Source organism: Lithobates pipiens, unplaced genomic scaffold (genome assembly GCF_037356315.1).
Source record: "Lithobates pipiens isolate NorthernLeopardFrog02 unplaced genomic scaffold, aLitPip1_a1.2 Scaffold_19, whole genome shotgun sequence".
Taxonomy (NCBI): Eukaryota; Metazoa; Chordata; class Amphibia; order Anura; family Ranidae; genus Lithobates; species Lithobates pipiens.
The window spans coordinates 332,163,317-332,183,138 of NW_027507764.1; the positions used below are offsets into that span (position 1 = coordinate 332,163,317).

The 19,822-nt window shown below is 40.2% G+C and overlaps 1 protein-coding gene across 1 annotated transcript in view; it reads right to left on the reverse strand.

Annotated features, from left to right (window-relative positions):
* PIGN (phosphatidylinositol glycan anchor biosynthesis class N) overlaps positions 1-19,822 on the reverse strand; it is a 618,025-nt gene that overhangs the window by 339,247 nt on the left and 258,956 nt on the right. Inside the window, exon 13 of the mRNA XM_077492054.1 lies at positions 2,649-2,727. Within this exon, the coding sequence (XP_077348180.1) occupies positions 2,649-2,727 (79 nt within the window). The remainder of the gene's footprint in view (positions 1-2,648; positions 2,728-19,822) is intronic.

Here is a 19,822-nt window from a genome sequence, read left to right on the forward strand (position 1 = left end):
CCCATCCGTGTCGCCCATCAGTGCCACCCATCAGTGCCACATATCAGTGTCCATTAATGCCACCTCATCAGTGCCACTTCATTGGTGCCACCTCATCGGTGCCCATCAGTGCCGCCTTATCATTGCCCATCAGTGTATCCCCATCAGTGAAGGAGAAAATGTACTTATTTACAAAGTTTTGAAACTGAAACAAAAAAAAAAAACATTTTTTTTTTTCAAAATTTTCGGTATTTTTTTATTTGTTTAGCAAAAAATAAAAACCGCAGAGGTGATCAAATACCACCAAAAGAAAGCTCTATTTGTGGGAAAAAAATGATAAAAATTTCATTTGGGTACAGTGTAGCATGGCCGCGCAATTGTCATTCAAAGTGCGACATCGCTGAAAGCTCAAAATTGGTCTGGGCAGGAAGGTGTTTAAGTGCCTGGTATTGAAGTGGTTAAACTTATACTAATTGGGTCTATTATCTTTCTGATTAAGGGGGTCACTATTTGACTAAAATTCAGAAAGGAGTTCATCTTATCTTTTTCGTCATCTTCATCCATTCCTGTTTTGGAGTTGGTAAACAATTGTTAAACCCATAAATACAGCAAAAAACTGCTGGCACAGGGTAACAACCATTTTAGATTTAACCAGTCTTGGTTTATATTTGAGTGGTGATTGATTGTTTGTCGCCTTAGTGTTTAACTTTGCTCATTACCTCACCCTTTAGTTTCTGGACTATTCACTGGTGGCTGTATTTCGGATATACCCCCTTCTATGGTTTCACCGGATGATCCATCTGTTGATATCCCCATGATTGTGGAGCCTTTATCTATATGCAAGTAGTTTAGAATATTCAGGTAAATATCTTGAACATCGATGACTTGGTTGCTATGCTATTTTCAGTCGATGAATGTTTTTTCAATTTGTTTAAAGTGTATTTATTTATATACTGTGATTGTTACAATTGTTCTGCTTTTCAGAAAAAACTCTTTATTTTTAGTGCTTACTGTACCTGATATCAATTATATCTCCTGAAGAAGCCAATATCAAGGCGATACATGCAGAGATTAAATCAGTCAGCACATGTATTAGTACTGTATTATCAATATTTACTCTTTGTATGCTCTGTTTTTATTGTTTGGATACACTTTTACTTTTATAAAATTATTTTGTTCTAATTTGGCACCTTAAAAATCCCATTTATCCTTTCCCATTTTTTCCTCCTTTACCGCATGATTCCAAGCCTTTTTTCACACAAACAGGAACCAGCCACATACTTGTTTCTGGCAACGGCCAAAGCCTAGAAAAGTGCCATAGACTTTTTCCAAGTTGTCAACAACCATATGAACTTGATGCTGGTTAATGAGAAAATTGTCCAGGATCGTTTATAGTTCACAGCCTAAATTTCTCAAAATATGAGAATAATAGTTTGCTTACTCCTTACCATCTTTAACTATTCTAGCTTGATCCTATGGCTCAAGTCCATGAGGCATACAGCCTGTGTTACCCTTACACCCCTTTGTGTTTTCTTTATTTCTCTACCCCAATCTTCATCCTTTTTTACCTTGGCAACTCCTGGTCTCTTCTTCCTACCAGTTCCCTGTCCACTCTTTTATCCTTCTGTACACCCACCCCATTTTTTTTGTTTAATACCCAGACCTATCTGCCTATATAACAGCTTTGTCTATCCACCTACTACTTTAAGCCCATTAAGGGTCTTAAACAACATAGGACCAGAAAACTGACTGACATCAATGTTTGTTCATTTCACCCAAACTGTTTGCGTATTGTATTAGAGGTTTTAGCCCCTACATGGGCATGACTGTAGATTTACCTCCTAGAAAGACAATAAACATGAACAAAAGAGAAATAAGCTGGTCAAGTAGAGTAAAATGCTTTAGAAAAAGCTACAATCTAATAAGGTGAACAAACCATTCTAAAGAAAATATATCTTAAGACTCTTTGACAACTTTGCCGCTTAATAACTAAAGCTAACAACTGAAGTGACAATAGTAACAAATAAAGTGGGTGAATCTACACAGCAGAGACACGGGGCAGCAATAAACATTTCACAAGGTTGCTAACCTTTCCCCACTCTATCCAAAGCTAAAAAAAAGTTTTGGCTTTAGATACATTTATGTTAAAGTACAATAAAGTGTTTATTTGCCACATTTAACATTTTTCTTGGGTCGGATCCTAAAAGAATTTATTTTCCAATTTGGGTAGAATCTGGATCAAACTTTAGAATGTATATCTTGTGCGTAGTCTCTGTATTTGCATTCACTTGTAGAATGATATTACACGTTTTTTTTTTTTTTTAATATCTGAATTTGAATGAAGCAGCTTTGTAGGAGGAAGAAGCATCAAGGGATATGGGAGATGTTTTTTTTTTTACTTAGTCAGCATAAAGCATCCCTTCATAACATGGCAAATCAGGATCAAATAGTTAATGAAGAAAAGAAGAAAAATCACATGCCACTTTCCCCATGTGATACAAATTGCTACGTCTAGCTCTGAATGCTCTGGTAATTTGGTGCTAAAGAGATTTGCACTAGGAGTTTTCCTATGATTGAAATGCCAATCTTTACAACAATGGAAACACAAGGACACATAAAAGGCATTACTCAAATAAGAAACAGTCACTGCTTTGTGATTATAAACTTACCGCTTCTTTGTAATTTCCTCCCTGAATGTAAGATCTTGTTTTCCTCAAAATGTCAAGCTGCTTAGACTCTGAAAGCAAACTGTAAATACAAACATATGTGAAAGGTGCTCACATTGATATAGTGTGGTTAAACAGCTTATATATATTCCACCAATGTATGTGAAATCATTTCAAAGCACGCAACAAAGAGCAATCACAGTGATAAATGGCTTATCCTGTAACATGTCTTTACAAAGATCAAATAGTAGTAAGAAAGAAGGTTATTTTCTTTTTGTTCAAGCTCTACTTTTTTTTTCCAATTTAACCTGCTGCCTAAATAACAGAAAATAGACTCCTTCATAGCATTTTGGGTAGGAATTACCAGCATGTGTACATGTCACTTACAGTTCACCTATTTCAAAGGTCTTCATTTTCTTAAAGTGAACCATTTTCTTTCCAGACTGCTCAACTTTGGCCGAATGCTTCAAAAGGGTGCTACATTCAACTTTATGTGGGCAACACATTCCGTACATGTAGAATAATCTAGGAACGAAGGTACCTAGTGTTTGACATTGATCTTTTACACCACAGCAGCATGGATATTGAGATCAACTATATTGAAGTTTGTTCTTTACCAAGACACCTTTCACACTGAGCCGCCACTGGAGTAAGCAGTAAAGCGGCGCTATTTTTAGAGCCGCTTTACCATTGTTTTAGTGGCGGTTTTAACCCCCCACTAGCAGCCGAAAGGAGGTTAAATCCACCCGGCGTGGCATTTTGTCGGCGGTATCGCAGTGCTGCCCCAGCAGCGGTGGAGGAGCGGCTCCAAAGAAACTGCTGGCAGGACTTTTTCTGAGGCCCTGCCAGCGCACCGCTCCAGTGTGAAAGTTTATGGAGCAGACACTATTTTTAACGCTATAGCTCCTGCAAAACGCTCCAGTGTGAAAGGGTTCTTAGAGTAGAACTATTAGCAAGACTTTTTTTTTACGTTGGATAGAGTAATGCTGGCCATACACTATACAAAAAAAAATAAAAACAATTTCGGGCAATTAATCAGCACAAAATCGATAATTGTTGGGAGGTTTTTGAGCCGAAAAAACGAAGGACAAATTTGGAAATTTTCTGCTGAACGAAACGATGAATTGAAAGGTTAATGTGTTTCCTGTCCAAACTGTCTGCACTAGGTATACGTAAAAAAACGAACAAAAAATGCTTTAATTTATGTCCGCTGAACAATTTATCGGTCATAGCATGATGGCACTATCGTTAGCGCTCATGGCCGAATGTTCGTTTTTCGAAAATGGGTTTGGCCGATTTTTCGTATAATGTATGGCCAGCATTAGAGAGGGTTAAAACCCCTGTATAGTTTATTTTCACCATCTTAGTACCATTGCAGAATTGCACCTCCGCTTCCTGTCCTATAGCCAAACAGGAAGTGAGATGAAATCCCTTAAAATTAAGGGGATCTCTTGGAGACCACTAGGTCAGCAGAACTATTACTTTTTTGGGACAACCCAAAATTTGGGATTTTCTTTTACTTTCACTTTTAGTAATAATGGTACACAGAATAAATAGAGAAGGGGAATCTCCCTAACAGGGGCACAGACAGTAGTACAATCTGGTGTTCTAACCCATCTTCCCTCTGTTCAAAACAAAGTTTTGCTTTTAGTTATACATTAACTCCAAGTTAGATGATATCCATTAAAGGCAAACCAGTGCTTGTTCTAACCAATTCCAGTTCAGGAAGTGAAGTGATTGAGTAAAAAAAAGTTTTGTATTTGTTTTTTCAGTTTAATGGCTGGCTACATTTTAAACTAGAATGGTCATTTATATATTTATTTTAACAAATGTGAAGTAGGATGCCTTAAAGCGGAGTTCCACCCAAAAATTGAACTTCCGCTTTAAGTACTGGTTACCCCCTGACATGCCACATTTGGCATGTCATTTTTTTTGGGGGGGGGAGAGGGTATTCAGTTTTGACAAGTACCCAGCTCCCACTTCCTCCCCGGGCGCCATGGCACTGGAAGGAAGTTCACCTCTCCCCCTACCTCCCTGAAATCTCTTCTGGGACACATCACAGGTCCCAGAAGATTGCCCAGCCATTCACAAAACGTGGTATGCGCAGTGCTCGCCTGGCTGTAAGCTACAGCCAGGGGCCCACAGTTACAATGCCGGCACCACAAAGAGGAGTGAAGCTTTGTGGGCCCGCATCGCTGGACTGTGGGACAGGTGAGTGTCTGTTTAATAAAAGTCAGCAGCTACACTTTTTGTAGCCGCTGACTTTTAAATGGGTGGAACTCCACTTTAATCAAGAAAAAGCACTGCAACAATGTGTTCTCTGTAGGCAGTGTTGCCAGATTTATATAAAGAAAGGAATGGGCACTAAAAAGGTGTCAGGACAAGCCTGTTCATTGAAAGAGAACAGGCTGAGTTACCAGCATAGCTAGAGAACTGACCACAGTGTGTTCTGCTTAGTGTGGTCAGTTTTTAGTAAAGCAGAGGGGCTGGCAGGAACACCGGAGATTTCACTTACATGAAGCAACAGAAAGAGAACAGGATACTTTTTCCTACAAGTACATGGTACAGCAGACACATATCAGGAACATGAACTGTTGGGGCAACAAACACTTTAATCTCCTTCAGGATTTTACTGTTGAATGTGCGATCCCCGTTCCCCTCATTTCATACTGTGAGGGGAAATATGACCACTGGAGCCACAGACAAAAAGGTAAAAAAAGGGGTTCTTCTCCCTCCCCCCATTGGTAACTGAAAGAAAAATCTGACCAGAGCTGTCCTTTCCGGCCCTGATCAGAACATTTAAAAAAGGTGCTTTTTTTTTGCTGAATATACAGAAATATACAAAAATGTAGGATCTGAGCATAACGATCTGTTTTAAAAGCAAAAACAAATAATGTAAGTATTTGATAATGCCTGCAATCTAAAATGATGATTCAAAACATATATTTATACAATACATCAACCACTTAAACGATGAATTTAAATAGAATCATTCTGAAGCAAAAACTTAAATGACAACATTTTCGTTATAATTTTAGTGAAAGCCTTGTTTTATATCAATTTCTGGTGTCCTAAATACGCTGTCATAAAGCTCATTTTCTCCCCCCTCCTCTGCCGTTCTGTTCCAAATCAGGGAGTCAATCAAAAAACCATTTGAACGCTAATGATTTTTTTATGCTGTAGTAACACTTTCACGGTTAGAAGCTTCTATTAAGTTTTTGCCAGCATGTATATTTTAAATAATTACACAAGCTGTAACTCTTTGCATTTAAACAGAGCAAAAACCACCAAACCTAAAAATAAGCAATGCTCATCTAGAATGGCATCCCATAAATTATAGTGAAGAACTGCACCATGGAGCACAAGACCTCATTGTAACATCCTGTGATTATTTAACATTTATATTGCCTTCTATCAAAAGATACATCGCTAGGATTTGTCCATTCTTTTGATGTTTTAGAAGAATTTAATGGACCAGAACCATATAATGAATTGCAATGTACCACAGTTACATGTCAAACTTGTATACATGAAGATTAACAAATCCAAAGATCATCGGTTTGCTTGACAGTAGTTTAATACTGAAGTCTGTTCACTTAGACAAATTATTGCTGGTGGCATTACAAGCATTTCATAGGACTGTCAGGCTTAATTAATAAAACTACCCTGGGTGATGTGAGGAAATCAAATAGTAAAAACATGACTGCTGTAACGGAACAGAAAATCTAGTGTTCTGCATCTGTCACAGATATAATAATCTACACATAGTGGGGAGATTGCAAATCAAGGTTGCCATGAATTAAGTCCTCCCTGTGCCTTAGTGAATTTTCTCACGCTAGTCCGGTTTCCTCCCACACTCCAAATGTCTTGTACACACAGTCTGACATTCCGACCACAAAATCCGTCTGATTTTTTCCGACGGGTTTTGTCCGAAATTTGTGTTGCATACACACGGTCAGACAAAGTTGTCAGAAAATCCGATCGTTCAGAACAAGGTGACATTTGTTGCATACGACGGGACTATGTAGAGGCTAGTTGCCAATAGCTTTGGTCTCGTAATTTAATCTAAGCATGTGTGGCACTTTGTCTGTCGGAATTCTCTACAAACGATCGGAAAAAGTCTGATCAGATTTTGTTGTCGGACAATTTTAGATCCTACTCTCAAATTTTTTCGGGATTTCCGACGGAAAATGTCCGATAGAGCCCACACACGATTGGATTTTCCAACACTATAATCTGATCGGACCTTTTGCGTCGGAATTTCTGACCGTGTGTACAGGGCAAAAGACATGCTGGTAGGTTAATTGGCTCCTGTCTAAATTGGCCCTCATATGTGTATGTATGAATGTGAGTTAGGGACCTTAGATTGTAAGCTCCTTGAGGGCAGGGACTGATGTGAATATATAATTCATATGTAAAGCGCTGTGTAAATTGATGGCGCTATACAAGTATCTAAAAAAATAAAGTATGCTGTTAGTGATAAGGATTCTGGGAAATACCATCTAAAATGTAGTGCCGTTGCAATGTTTGCAATGAACAGACATTTAGACCTGGTTCACGCCTATGCATTTTTAGTGCTTTTTGCATTTTGCAGATTTGCACTACAGTCCATTTAACATGGTTTCCTATGGAACACATTCTTCGGTGCAAAACTGTAAAAAGCACTAAAAATGCATAGGTGTGTACCAGGCCTCAAATTTGTCAACAATTCTAGGAAACAGTGGTTTTTAAAGGAAACATGTAAAAAGATAACATGGTCACTGGTGTTAGGAACCTTCCCTTTTGAAAGGCTGGCAAACTAGTGTTTTCAGGATGATCCAATAACTACAGCCATTTAAAGTGTTACTAAACCCAGGACCCAGCGTTCACTATATCTGGTCTCCCACAGTACACACAACATGAAAATGCAATAGTTTTAGTAAATATAAACTGCTAAATACCTTTTCTCATAAGCAGTATATAGCAGTCTTGTGACTTCTAGTGTCTGGTAAAAGCTTGAAGGAGGAGTTTTCATACTCCCCTGACTGTCCTATGAGACTGCAGGACCCCTGACCCTCTTGTATGGACACTGCTGTTTGACCCTGTGCTGATCATATGCAATCTCCCAAGAAAAAAAAAATCTCTAGCAATACACACCGAGCTGAGAACGTGCAGCTTACCCCCAAGGCTATGTTCTATCAGGAGATGGATTGGGGACAGTAGAAGAAGAGGAAGTTCAGAGAAGACAGGATCAAGCAGCCTTTTTACATAATGCAGAGGATTAACCCCTTAGGTTCCACAGTGAGTATAACAAGCATGCTTTACTGCATATACAGACTGATTTTGCTGTTGATGGTTTAGTAACACTTTATGTAACCAAGAACAAATTTACAGATCAATGAAAAATTACTCTGACTTGCTAATCCAAATTCTCGTTCTACTTCAGTGACTTAGAAGGTTTAAAAACCAGAGTCAGCCAGTCTCATTCCCACTGTCTGTGGTGACCTGCATTTTTCCACACTGGATAAATACGGGTCCTAGGGCACAAACAACCATTTTTGTTACACTGATCCTCATGCTTTGCTTTTTTCTGAATCACTGAATACATGAAATTAGCAGGAGAAATAAAGACATTAATGACACAATGGTTAATTATGAATTCATGAAGTACAAGGGCTAATCTAAATATATTCATCCACCTACTAATATTTAATAGAAAAGAGTAAGCATGTCCTAGCAGCTACACAGAGTAAGGAGAAAGAAAAATGTTGCCTGGAAGCTTTTCAAACCGCAAAACTTATTTTTTCTTCTTAATGCAGTTTTGATTAGTTTTTTAGATGCCTTTTATTCACAACAAATAAGCTATTCAGTCCTGATTCTTGTAAATAATACAACTAATTTAGGTCGATTCATTTAAAATGTTTTCCTATGAAAAACGGAGCAGTTTGATACCACCTTTTTGTGTACAACAAATAGTAAAATTTAAACAAGCAACACGTTTCAGCCAAGTCATTATTACAGAATCACTCCTTGCAACCAAACATTGTATTCATATTTTATTTTCCTGCATTCTCAATTTAAATTTTCATGCAGCCCAGGATATGAGATTATGATAAATGCCTTTGCTTTCAATTAAGCCAATTGCAACTAATAAGATCTGCAGGCAATTATTATGTAGACAAAAAGCAAACTAAATAAGTGGGAAAAAATTCATAACCCATATTTACATTATGTGTTAACATTCTTCTTAAACATTAACTTGGTTTACATGTTAAATTAAACACAACCAGTATTTATTTTTAGATTGTTAAAAAAAAAAAAAATCTTCCTATTATTTTAAGCAATTTAAATGGACTTTCTTTTTCTGCCTTTTTGTAAACCAAAATTTAAACAATGCAATTTATAATCCAATTTGACTGGATGCATAAAACAAAAAAAAAACATAGTTTCTAGTATGAAATAAATAAACTGATAATCCCTTACACTAACTAGAATAGCTCATAAAATGGTAAGTACCATGGCAATAAAACATTTAAAAAACTTGTAATACAATGTAATAATACACATAACCATACACAATAAATGCAGATTTGGAAAAAATAACGAAAGATAGAAATTTTTATATAGTAGCGTGACCATTATAACTTTATATAACAAAAAAGATTGAAAAAAACATAGAAGTGCTTTTAGTTTAAGTGAACCAGATTTACTGAAATACCCCTGAAACTGTTTTACATGATTCTATCCACAAAGATAATTTGCCAGATTTTTAGGTGGTGTGCTTTTCCAAGACAATACAGGCAAACCCCAGGTTACAAACAAGATAGGGCCTGTAGGTTTGTACAAGTGTACGTAAGTGTAAGTGTATCTCCAGCAACAAAAAAAATATTTTTAAGCTTTTTGGTTAGCACAGGGAAGGGTTTTGCTGCCTGTACACCTATTCAGAAGATTTCACCTCACTTTCTGTCCCAATGACATTTTAATTTAGAAAATTTTGGGTTGTTGCGGAGACAAGACTTGATGATAAAGCATCAGTAAAGGTACCTTTTTCCCATAATAACTCTTACAGGAGTGAATTTTCCTTCCTAGGGGTAGATCTCCTCTCACTTCCTGTTGTCTTCCTCCGTTTGTAAGTTGAATGTTTGTAACTAGGGGGCCGCCTGTAACTGGGCTGTATTTAATCTCGAATAGGCATTCTCCTCACTGGTCTCTGTTCCAAGGTGCTCCCCATATTTGCTGTCACATTGTGTTTCCCATCACTCCACTGGCATAAAGTGGCTTGCTCTTCCAGCCCTTCTCAGTGCAACAGCTTTTCACTGTGAAGCATCACTAGAGAAACCCCTACCTAGAGCCTCAAGTGGGCAGAAAGTATCTGGAAGAAAATGTCCATATGAGGCGCATATCTCTACAAACCCCAGGTAAGTAAGTGTAACAGCCTTAGTCCGGGCTCCAATCTAGGACACGGCCCCAACGCATTACACTCTGATCCATGGGGATCCATGATGTAACGCTTAGGGCATGGACAGAGACAGCTGTGGACCAGAGGTGATGTAGGAGGGCAGCAGTCCCAGTATCTAATTGTTTTTATTGTGGTACTTTAAAAGATTTTAACATTGTAAGTGCATATACAACTCAGAAAGTGAGCACATTTTAAATACTAGGAGGCTTCTTATATGTTCTTTTCTTTTTTTTTTTTTTTATCTTTATTTATATCAAAGTTTTTCTTTTTTTTTCCATAACAAAATAAATACATGTATGAAAAGGGAAGGGGCCATATTCACACAAATACAAAATATACCGTACCAAAAAAAAAAAATTATTAGATTAAACCTACACCAGTATAGTCTTTGTGTACCCCTCCCTCCCCCCCCCCCTCCCAACCCTCCCCACCCATGCCTTGTAGAACCACTAGTGCGTTCCCTCTCAATGACCGTTATTTTTTAGCAGGAAAATGCTTTCTGCTGAAGTTTAATGTATAATTTCCTCCACATATCTCCAGGTCAGTTTAAATTCTTCCCAGGATGCCCATTTGTTTGAGCCTCCCTCCTCTGCTGTTACATCATCATCCCCTTCGTTATAATTTTCTATTTTTTGTATTTCATTTAAACGGAAAATCCAATCCGATATTTTAGGGCTCTCCTTTTCCTTCCATTTTTTTGGGATTAGATTTTTGGCGGTGTCTAACAGGGTTGGAATTAATGAATTTTTATAATGCTTTATGGGTTCGTCTGTCCCATGAAATAGGACGGTCCACGGGTCTTCTCTTATTTCCTTTTTTGTTACAACTTTGATTATCTCTAAGATTTTTCTCCAGTAAGTTTTAATAATGGGGCAGTCCCACCAAATGTGGGCCATAGTCCCAATTTTTTTACACCCGCGCCAGCAATCCGCAGATTGCTCTAATCCAAATTTGGCCATTTTGTCGGGTGTCGCGTACCACCTTGCAAGGCATTTGTAGTTTGTTTCTATCAGTTTATTATCAACAACCCCCGAGTGAATTAATTTAAAAATCTTCTTACGAGTTGGTGTGCTACATTGTGACCCCAGCTCTGATTCCCACTTTTGGATGTATGGCGGGTCCTCCAATTCGTCCCCCTCAGAGAGGATCTTATATATAAGTGTAATATTTTTCTTTGATGTTTCTCTCAGACATAAACGCTCCAAGGGTCTCAGTTCCTCTTCACCACGAATTGGCTGAGGTAAACTCGAAATGAAATGACTAAGTTGGAGGAACCGCCACCCATCCATTTTCATGAGGTCTGTGTCCAAACTAAGTGCTTGAAATGAAACTATTTTGCGGTTAACTAATATATCTTTTAATTGTGCGGTGTCTTTCCTAATCCAGTTACCCCCCACCTCCTGTTTACCCGGTGTGAAAAAAACATTATCTTTAAGAAAAATCAAGGGTGAATTGTACCCCCACTTATTTTGTGAATGTGTTCGGTCCCATATCTTTAAAGCTAGACGTGTAATCTCGTGAACGTGAGGTCCGATGGACCTAAACTGTGGGGGGTTCCATATCGTGCGACCTAAACGTGTTTGACTCATTGTGTTCTCTACACTCACCCACCTCTTTTTATTTGCCTCTTTCGCCCATTCAACTACTCGAGACAGAACCACTGCATTGTAGTATCTTTTTAAATCCGGGACAGACAGTCCCCCTTGTCTTTTGCCCCTGCATAACACCCCCATGGCAATTCTCGGTTTTTTATGTTGCCAAATATACTTCGAAATTAAATTTTTCATTAATCTAAAATAAGCAGAAGAGAGCGGAATGGGCAGCATCTGAAACTTGTAGATAATCTTCGGGATTAGTATCATTTTGACTGCGTTGATACGCCCTAACCAAGAGAGGGAACATGCTGAGATTTTTTTTAATTCACTTTTGATTTCGTCTAGTAAGGGGATATAATTCTTCGTATATATTTTCCTAATGGTGTTCGATAGGTAGATTCCCAAGTATTTAATCTCCTTACGCCATGGGAAACAGAATTCTGACCGAAGTTTTTCCTCTTCCTGGGTACTGATGTTAACATTCATAACTTCGGACTTGCTGAGGTTTATTTTCAAATTCGATATTTTACCGAACTTTTCCAACACCCTCAGCAAGTTCGGAATCGTGATCCTCGGTTTAGTTATGAAGAATAAAACATCATCCGCGTAAGCGGCTAATTTGTGATCTTCCCCTCCCAACTTGATCCCCGCTATATCCTTATTTTTTCGGATATGGGTCAACAACGGCTCCAAGGATAACGCAAATAAGAGTGGGGACAGTGGGCACCCCTGTCTGGTGCCGTTACCCATCTGAAAAAGGGAGGAGGATTCTCCATTGATTTTGACGGAGGCCTGTGGGTGATTATAGAGGGCCTGGATCCATTGGATCATTCTCGAACCTACACCCATAACTTCCAACGTTTCTATCATGAGTCCCCAGTCTACCCTGTCAAATGCTTTTTCTGCATCTATTGACAGGAATAGAGCTGGGGACCCGCTGTGTTTTAAGGCCTGGAGGAGGAGTAAGGCCCTCACCCCATTGTCCCTTCCTTCTCTCTCAGGAATAAATCCTACCTGATCTGGGTGCACTAGATCGCTCATCTTGTTCTTCAACCTGGCTGCCAATATTTTGGCGAATAATTTTGTATCAGCATTCAATAATGCTATTGGCCTATAGCTTGAGCAAAGTGTATGATCCTTCCCTTCCTTCGGAATTACCGTGATTGAGGCCAATAAAGCTTCAGCATTCATGTCATAATTTGTACCCAGCCCATTCATATAGTGACATAGTCTTGGGACTAAGATTTCCTTGAATATTTTATAATAAAAAATCGTGAACCCGTCAGGACCGGGACTTTTGCCCGATTCTGTCTCCTTTAATGCTCTATATATTTCCTCCTCAGTAATAGGTCTATCTAAACTGTTTCTTTCACTCTCTTGTAATTGGGGTAAGTTGGTATCATACAAAAATTCTTTAATACTTTCCTTAACCCTTTTACCGCACCTCCCTTTTTGGCCCACATTATATAGGGTACTGTAATATTGTCTAAATACCTCCGCGATTTCCTTAGTGGTATGGACCGTCTTCCCCTTCTTATCCTGGATTTTATCAATAAAATTAGTCTCCCTCCTCCCTTTTAGTTGTCTCGCTAAGTATTTACCTGTTTTGTTTCTCCCATAGTATCCTTCTCTAATTCTCCCTTCGAGTGACCTACTTGCTTCCTGATCCATCAGGTCTTTAAGTTCCTCCCTTTTATTAATCAATAGGTGAAGATGTTCCGGCTGTTGGACCTTTTGTTTTTTATGCTCTTGCTCTAATCTATGGACTTCTTTAATCAGGTACTCCCTTTTCTGAATTTTAGCTTTCTTTTTATTTGTGCCAATGGAGATGAGGATACCCCTTATATATGCTTTATGTCCTTCCCATAGGGAGGCCCCCGAGACTTCCCCTGTATCATTCGTCGAGAAGTAGAATTCTAATTCTTTCCGGATTATCTCGATGTTATCGTTATCCTGAACCAGATTTTCATTTAATCGCCAAGTGAAGGGTTGTCTGTATAGCCCTGGTATCCTCAACTTCATTGTCACAGGGGAGTGATCAGAGAGGGAGGCTATTCCTATCTCTGTCTCTGCAACGTCCTCCAGCAGCCTGTGATCCACCAATATGTAATCCAGTCTAGAGTACGTCCCGTGCACTGGGGAGAAGAAAGAGAAGTCCTTCGTTTTCTCATGTTGTATCCGCCAAACGTCCACCAATTGATGCCGTTTAAGGCGTTGTTTCAGTATTTTCAGGGACCTCTCATTCGTCCCCCTTGCACGGGACGTACTGTCCATGGCGGAATCCATACAAAAATTAAAATCCCCTGCTAAGATTATATCGCCAGATTTAAATTCTACTAATCTTCGTAGGATCCGTTTCATATATCCTAAGGGATTATTATTTGGGCAGTATACATTAGCGAGAGTAACCGCCCTATTTCCTAGCTCTCCCTTAAGGAACAAGTATCGGCCCTCAGGGTCAGTCAGTCTATCTATCAGAGTAAATCGTGTGTGTTTCTCAAATCCAATTGCCACCCCCTTAGCCCTCCTAATAGGGGAATCTCTGTAAAACCATGTCGGAAAGCTATCTGAAAATAGCTTAACATTTGAATCCAGGGAAAGATGGGTCTCCTGCAAGAATACTACTTCCGCTCTACATTGATGTAATTCTGCTAAAAGTTTGTACCTTTTGTTTAGGGCGTTTAATCCTCTTACATTGTAGGATATAAAATTTACTTCAGTCAACCTGTACTAACTACTGGATTATTTAATCTATATTTATTTGTCCAACCCGCACTTTTCATGTCCCTTTCGGTCCCCCACTCTACAAGGCAATTCTTCTCCCAATCCTCCCCCCCCCCTGTCTCTTGCCCCCCCCCCCTCTCCCGCCCCTGGCCCCCCCCCCATCCCTTCACCCCCCCCTCCCCCACCCCTAGCCCAGTCCTGGCCTATACTTGCTTATGGGTGGCCCTGCCCCCCTCTGCAAGTAATACCTTCCAGGGTGTGGCTCCAACTGCGGACTTCCACTTCAACACCCCCTGTCCCCCCACCCCTAGGGGTGGAGAAACCCCGTCTCCTGACAGGGAGTGGTGGAGCCCGGATCCGCCCCACCTATCCATCTTCCCCTCCAACCCACCCCCGCACCCCTCCCCCAAGTCCCCCCCCCCCCGCCCCCTCCCCAAAAAAGCAACATAGAAAAAGAAAGAGAAAAAAAAAACAACAACAGTCAGAAACAGACTCAGAGACCAAGGGGCCCACGCTATAAGCGCTGGGGACCCCCTCCTCCCCTCTCAGTAGGCCCATAAATTTTCACAGGAGTCTCAGGGGAGCTTAAGGTGTGGAATTCCCAAATTGTTGCAAAAGACCTCGAGTTCTTCTAGGAACTTTAACTTATAAGTCCTTCCCTCTCTCTGAACAATCAGGGCTGTCGGAAAGCCCCAGCTGTATCTTATATTGACACTTCTCAGGTGTTCCAATAAGGGTTTGAGTTGTCTTCTCCTAGCCAGGGTCCCTGCGGAAAGATCAGCAAAAATTTGTAGAGCTGTCCCTTCGTATTGTAATGAGGGCAAACCTCTTAGTTTACTCCAAATCTTGGCTTTGTCTTCGTAGAGATGGAATTTTACAATCACATCACGGGAGGCCTCTGCCTGCAGTCCTGGGGGTTTCCTTACTCTGTGGACACGATCTATCTTTAGTTCTTCATCTTCCATTCTTCCTAATAAAGGGTTAAATAGCATCCTGATCTTTGCACCGAGATCTTCTCCTTGTTGTTCAGGTAGGGCTCTAATCCTCAGGTTCTGTCGTCTGCTCTGATTTTCCTGTTCCTCCAGTCTGTATATAATGTCCCTGTGGGCCTCTTGCATTTTTCTAGACTGCGCTTTTAAGTCTAGTAATTCCTGAGCCTGTTTGCCCATTAGATCCTCCGTATCTTCTATTCTCCTTAACAGGTGACCCATATCTGCCCTAACAGTTAAGATCTCTGACTTAATTGAATTTTCCAGTTTCAAAAACATTTCTTGTATTTCGCCTTTGGTAGGTATTTGGGAGATATCTGTCTGTTCTCTGTTTTTACCATCAAGGTCTGACTCTGTTTCTTCCCCAGAGGAATCGCCTTGGATCCCGGTTGATTTTCCAGCCTCCTTCCTCCTCTCTCGCTTGCCCGCTTGTTTTTTATCCAGGCCTGGGCTTTTTTGACTTGTCTCTTTGAGATATTTCTGGATAGAACTTGTGTTTAGGCTCTCTTTGGGGGCTTTAGAGTCATTGACTTTTGGGTTTCTACCCTTCATGTTGTCCCTCTTAGGCTTTCTCTTCCCCAGAGTTCCCTTTCGTTAGAAAGCACCTTAGAGAAAGGCTATAGGATTGCAAATAGCAAACTGAGAATAGGGGTGCAAGTACTATTATAATATAGTCAGGTCTTTGCCTCTGAGCTAACTAATGGCCTTTCTATGAGACAGCAAGCTCTCCCCAGGAAATCCGACCGTGTAGCTCCCGGGGCTCGGTGAGAAACGGGGAGATCTACTGCGCCTCTACTTGGGCAAGAAAAAAAGCCGGGTTAACTCCCTTAGCTGTTCGTGACTATGAGCAGTAGAGACCATGGGGAGAACAAAAATAAAGAGATACTGCCAAACCGGGCCACCAGAGGGCCCCTTTTCTCCCTTCCCACCCAAGTATCCTCTTCCCCCGATACAAAATAAAATTGAACGTGTGGTTAACTGGTTCTGGGGGATTAACAGATACTATATTTGGGGTTTATTGGTCCCTCCTGCACTAGGAGAGTCCGGTACGGCTCTCAGGATTAATCGTCCCCAATTTCTCCACAAGTTCCGCTAATTCCAAGCGGGGGCATGGTCATGCCCGTGACTGCCTTACACACAGGCGGAGGCCCTTGGGCTGGGCTGCCTTTAGTTTATATCCACTCGTGCCGGAGGATTGGAGAAACCAAGAAAAAAGAAATGCCCCACCATTCAAGGGTGTAACAGAGATCAATACTGTACTTTTCAAGGCGTAATTAACATGTAAAAGAAGCTATATATCCATAGCTAACATCAAAGTCCTGGGCGGAACTTTTCAGGGCCCAAAGAAGCATGTGGATCTGAGTGTGTACATTCAAAATGCTACTATTGAGTGAGTAAGTTGCATTTGATTCCAACAGCCTGCTTGCTCCTTATATGCATCTACTCAGTACTTTAACTGAAGGGTATATGACAGTCCAGGAAAAAAAAAAACGTAACAGTTTGGAAGGGTCTGACCTGTTAGTAGTCTTCTGCAAACATAGGCTCTTCAGCCCACAGGGACTGCACGCACTCAGCGACGTCTAATAGTGGAGTAGAGAAGTAGAGAAGTGTGGGGGGGGGGGGTAGAGCCGAGGGTTCCGCTCGCTCCAGCGAGGTCCTCCGTACCGTCTATCGGTGTCCCTTCGAATCGCGCCAGGAGTACTCTCTGATCCGGGCAAGCGGGCGTTCGGATGCGGGTGCTGGTGCCAGAGCGGGAGTCATTTAGGAGCGCCGCGCTTTCTCCCTGCGCTTAGCTCCGGATGGTGCGGCGAATCCACCTCCATCCCTGTCTCGTGGAAGCCGCCGCTAGGCTCCTCCCCTCTCACTTATATGTTCTTTTCTAACATCAACACTACCGCATGAGTGACCCAGAGCTTTAAAGGGTCCCTAGTCCAGCTATATTGTTGGTATTGCATAGTACATCAGGAGAGTTTCCAGAGGACAGGAGGCTTGGGATCCCCTATAAATCTACATTGTAGATGGATGATTAAACTAGGCACATTTTCTGTTGAACAAAGGAGAGAGTTTGGAGAGCACAGAGGTGGCACATGTGTCCTAATTTTAGGAGAACCTATATATATATATATATATATATATATATATATATATATATATATATATATATATATATATATATATTAAGTGGTGTGGGACTTTACGAGCCCTGAAGAAAGCACTTTTTTTTTTTACTAAGTGTTGATGAAGAGTTTGGTTTCATACTACAAAATCAAGTATGTTTACTGATATGTTCACATACTACATATGATGGATTGAGCACTTTGTGATTAATGTTTTAAGAGACTGTCAAATGTTGTAAGATTGCACAGTGGTATAAGGAATAACTTTATTGATTTGTATGTTTGTTTTCACATAGTTTTGGTTTTTTGGTTAGCAGCGCAGCACCTTATGCTATTATTCATCTATCCCTAAGGCTTCTTTCACACTGAAAGTGCAGAGTGTTGGCACATTTTAATCCTTTCTTCGGCTGCTAGCGGGGGCTAAAAGCACCCTGCTAGCAGGCAAAAAGCACCGCTAAATCGGCGGTATAGCGCCGCTAGGCTTTTAGGCTGCTAGCAGGGTGCTTTTAACCCTCGCTACTGGCCAAAGAAAGGGATAAAAGCTTCCAAGGCACTTCGGCAGTGCTGCCTATTCATTGCAATGGGAAGAGTGTTTTGAGAGCGGTGTATAGACCATTCCCAAACCGCCCCAAAGATGCTGCTTGCAGGACTTTTCAGAATGTCCCGCAAGAGCACCGCCCCGAGTGTGAAAAGTCACACTGAAATGAATGGGGAGGTGATTTTTAGGCGTTAGAGGCTATTTCTACCACGAAAACGCATGAAAACCGCCTCAGTGTGAAAGCAGCCTAAATGCAACCTGATGTGGACAGTTTTTGGAAACACTAGGTTTCAATGAGACAGACCTCTTAAAATAACAAGGTATTTGGTGAAAAAAATAACAAATAGAGCAATTGAAAATGTTTTTAAAAATTGATATTAATGGTAAAAAAAGAATAATAATAGCTAATAGCTGAAGAGAAGAGGAAGTATATAATTGGGTCTGATTTGGGTTTAACTAAAGATTGATTAGGGATTAACTAGGAACATATTTTAAATTTAAAAAAAAAAAATATATATATATATATTTTTTTTTTTAACTGGTATGGCTGCTTTAACTGATATCACATGCAGATCAAAGGTCATCCTTCTGATAAACATATGAATAAAGCCATGCAAATACAATGTAACAATACACTGTTACTTATGTATGGGCACGCTGAATGTACCAAGCTGATCGATTGATCAACCTGGGTAAAACCATCCTGATGGATTTTGCTTGCAATTGTCACTAGCGGCTACTATTGCCATTAGCAATAATCACTGTCTTCTCCCGACGGGAAAGGGCCACAGGTTTCAGGAAAGAAATTTGCCCTGTCTATGACCTGCCTTAGTACTTCTCAATAACACTTGCAGACACTATCTGTACCTTTTGCACAGGAGTGGCTGATGCTGCTTCTGTCACACATTTTGATGATTGGGATTTGCTGGAAATAGAGGTCAGGGAGCACTGCCTGCGGCAATGGACAATGAGTGAGGCATGTAGATACTTAGAACTAAGAAACTAAGAACTTTGTCGAAGTTTCTAGGGACTATCTCCTATGCCCAAAGTCCAGAAGTGGTTAAAAGCTCTAACATTTTATAGGCAAAGACACAGTGGCTTTGCCTGGTAAAGACCATTATCACTTTAGCAACTGTGAATATTTGCTTCAAACATTTGTCCAGGCTATGATAGCTTTGGTCTATTGCTACTTAATGATGTGGTTATGTAAGCAGTATGTTTCAGAGCCTACACTTTTATTCCAATGTGGTTTCTGAGGGTTATCCAATAAGATAATGGAAATCTGTATTTTGTTATCTTTATAAGCAATGTAGGACCTGGACTTTAAATTACAGAGCTCCACACACAACACACATAATGCCAAACGCTTGTTGTAACACTATATGATAGTTGAGGAAAATATTTAACATTTGATGTTTAAGGGTAGCTTACAGAGATAATAATTTTAATACAATGTTTTAAGTTATTTTAATGTATGGCAAAATCTACTGTATTTCACTTTAATAATGTCATAAACATCTAGAGTACATGAACAAGACCGGCATAGTATTTGAAAAGCATCTCGATGCGCTGCTGATGAACTGGAGATAGCACAGCCATCTAAAGAAGCAGGCCCGCCAAAACGGCTTGCGATTCCTATCTGTCACTGGTAAAGAGAATAGGCAATCAGTGCCTTGGCAGTTCTGTTTATGCAGCACTTTTCAAACCCAGAGACCGAAAACAGCTAAAAGCTGGAAACAAAATAAATGTCTCAATGTTCTATACAGCTCTTATGTT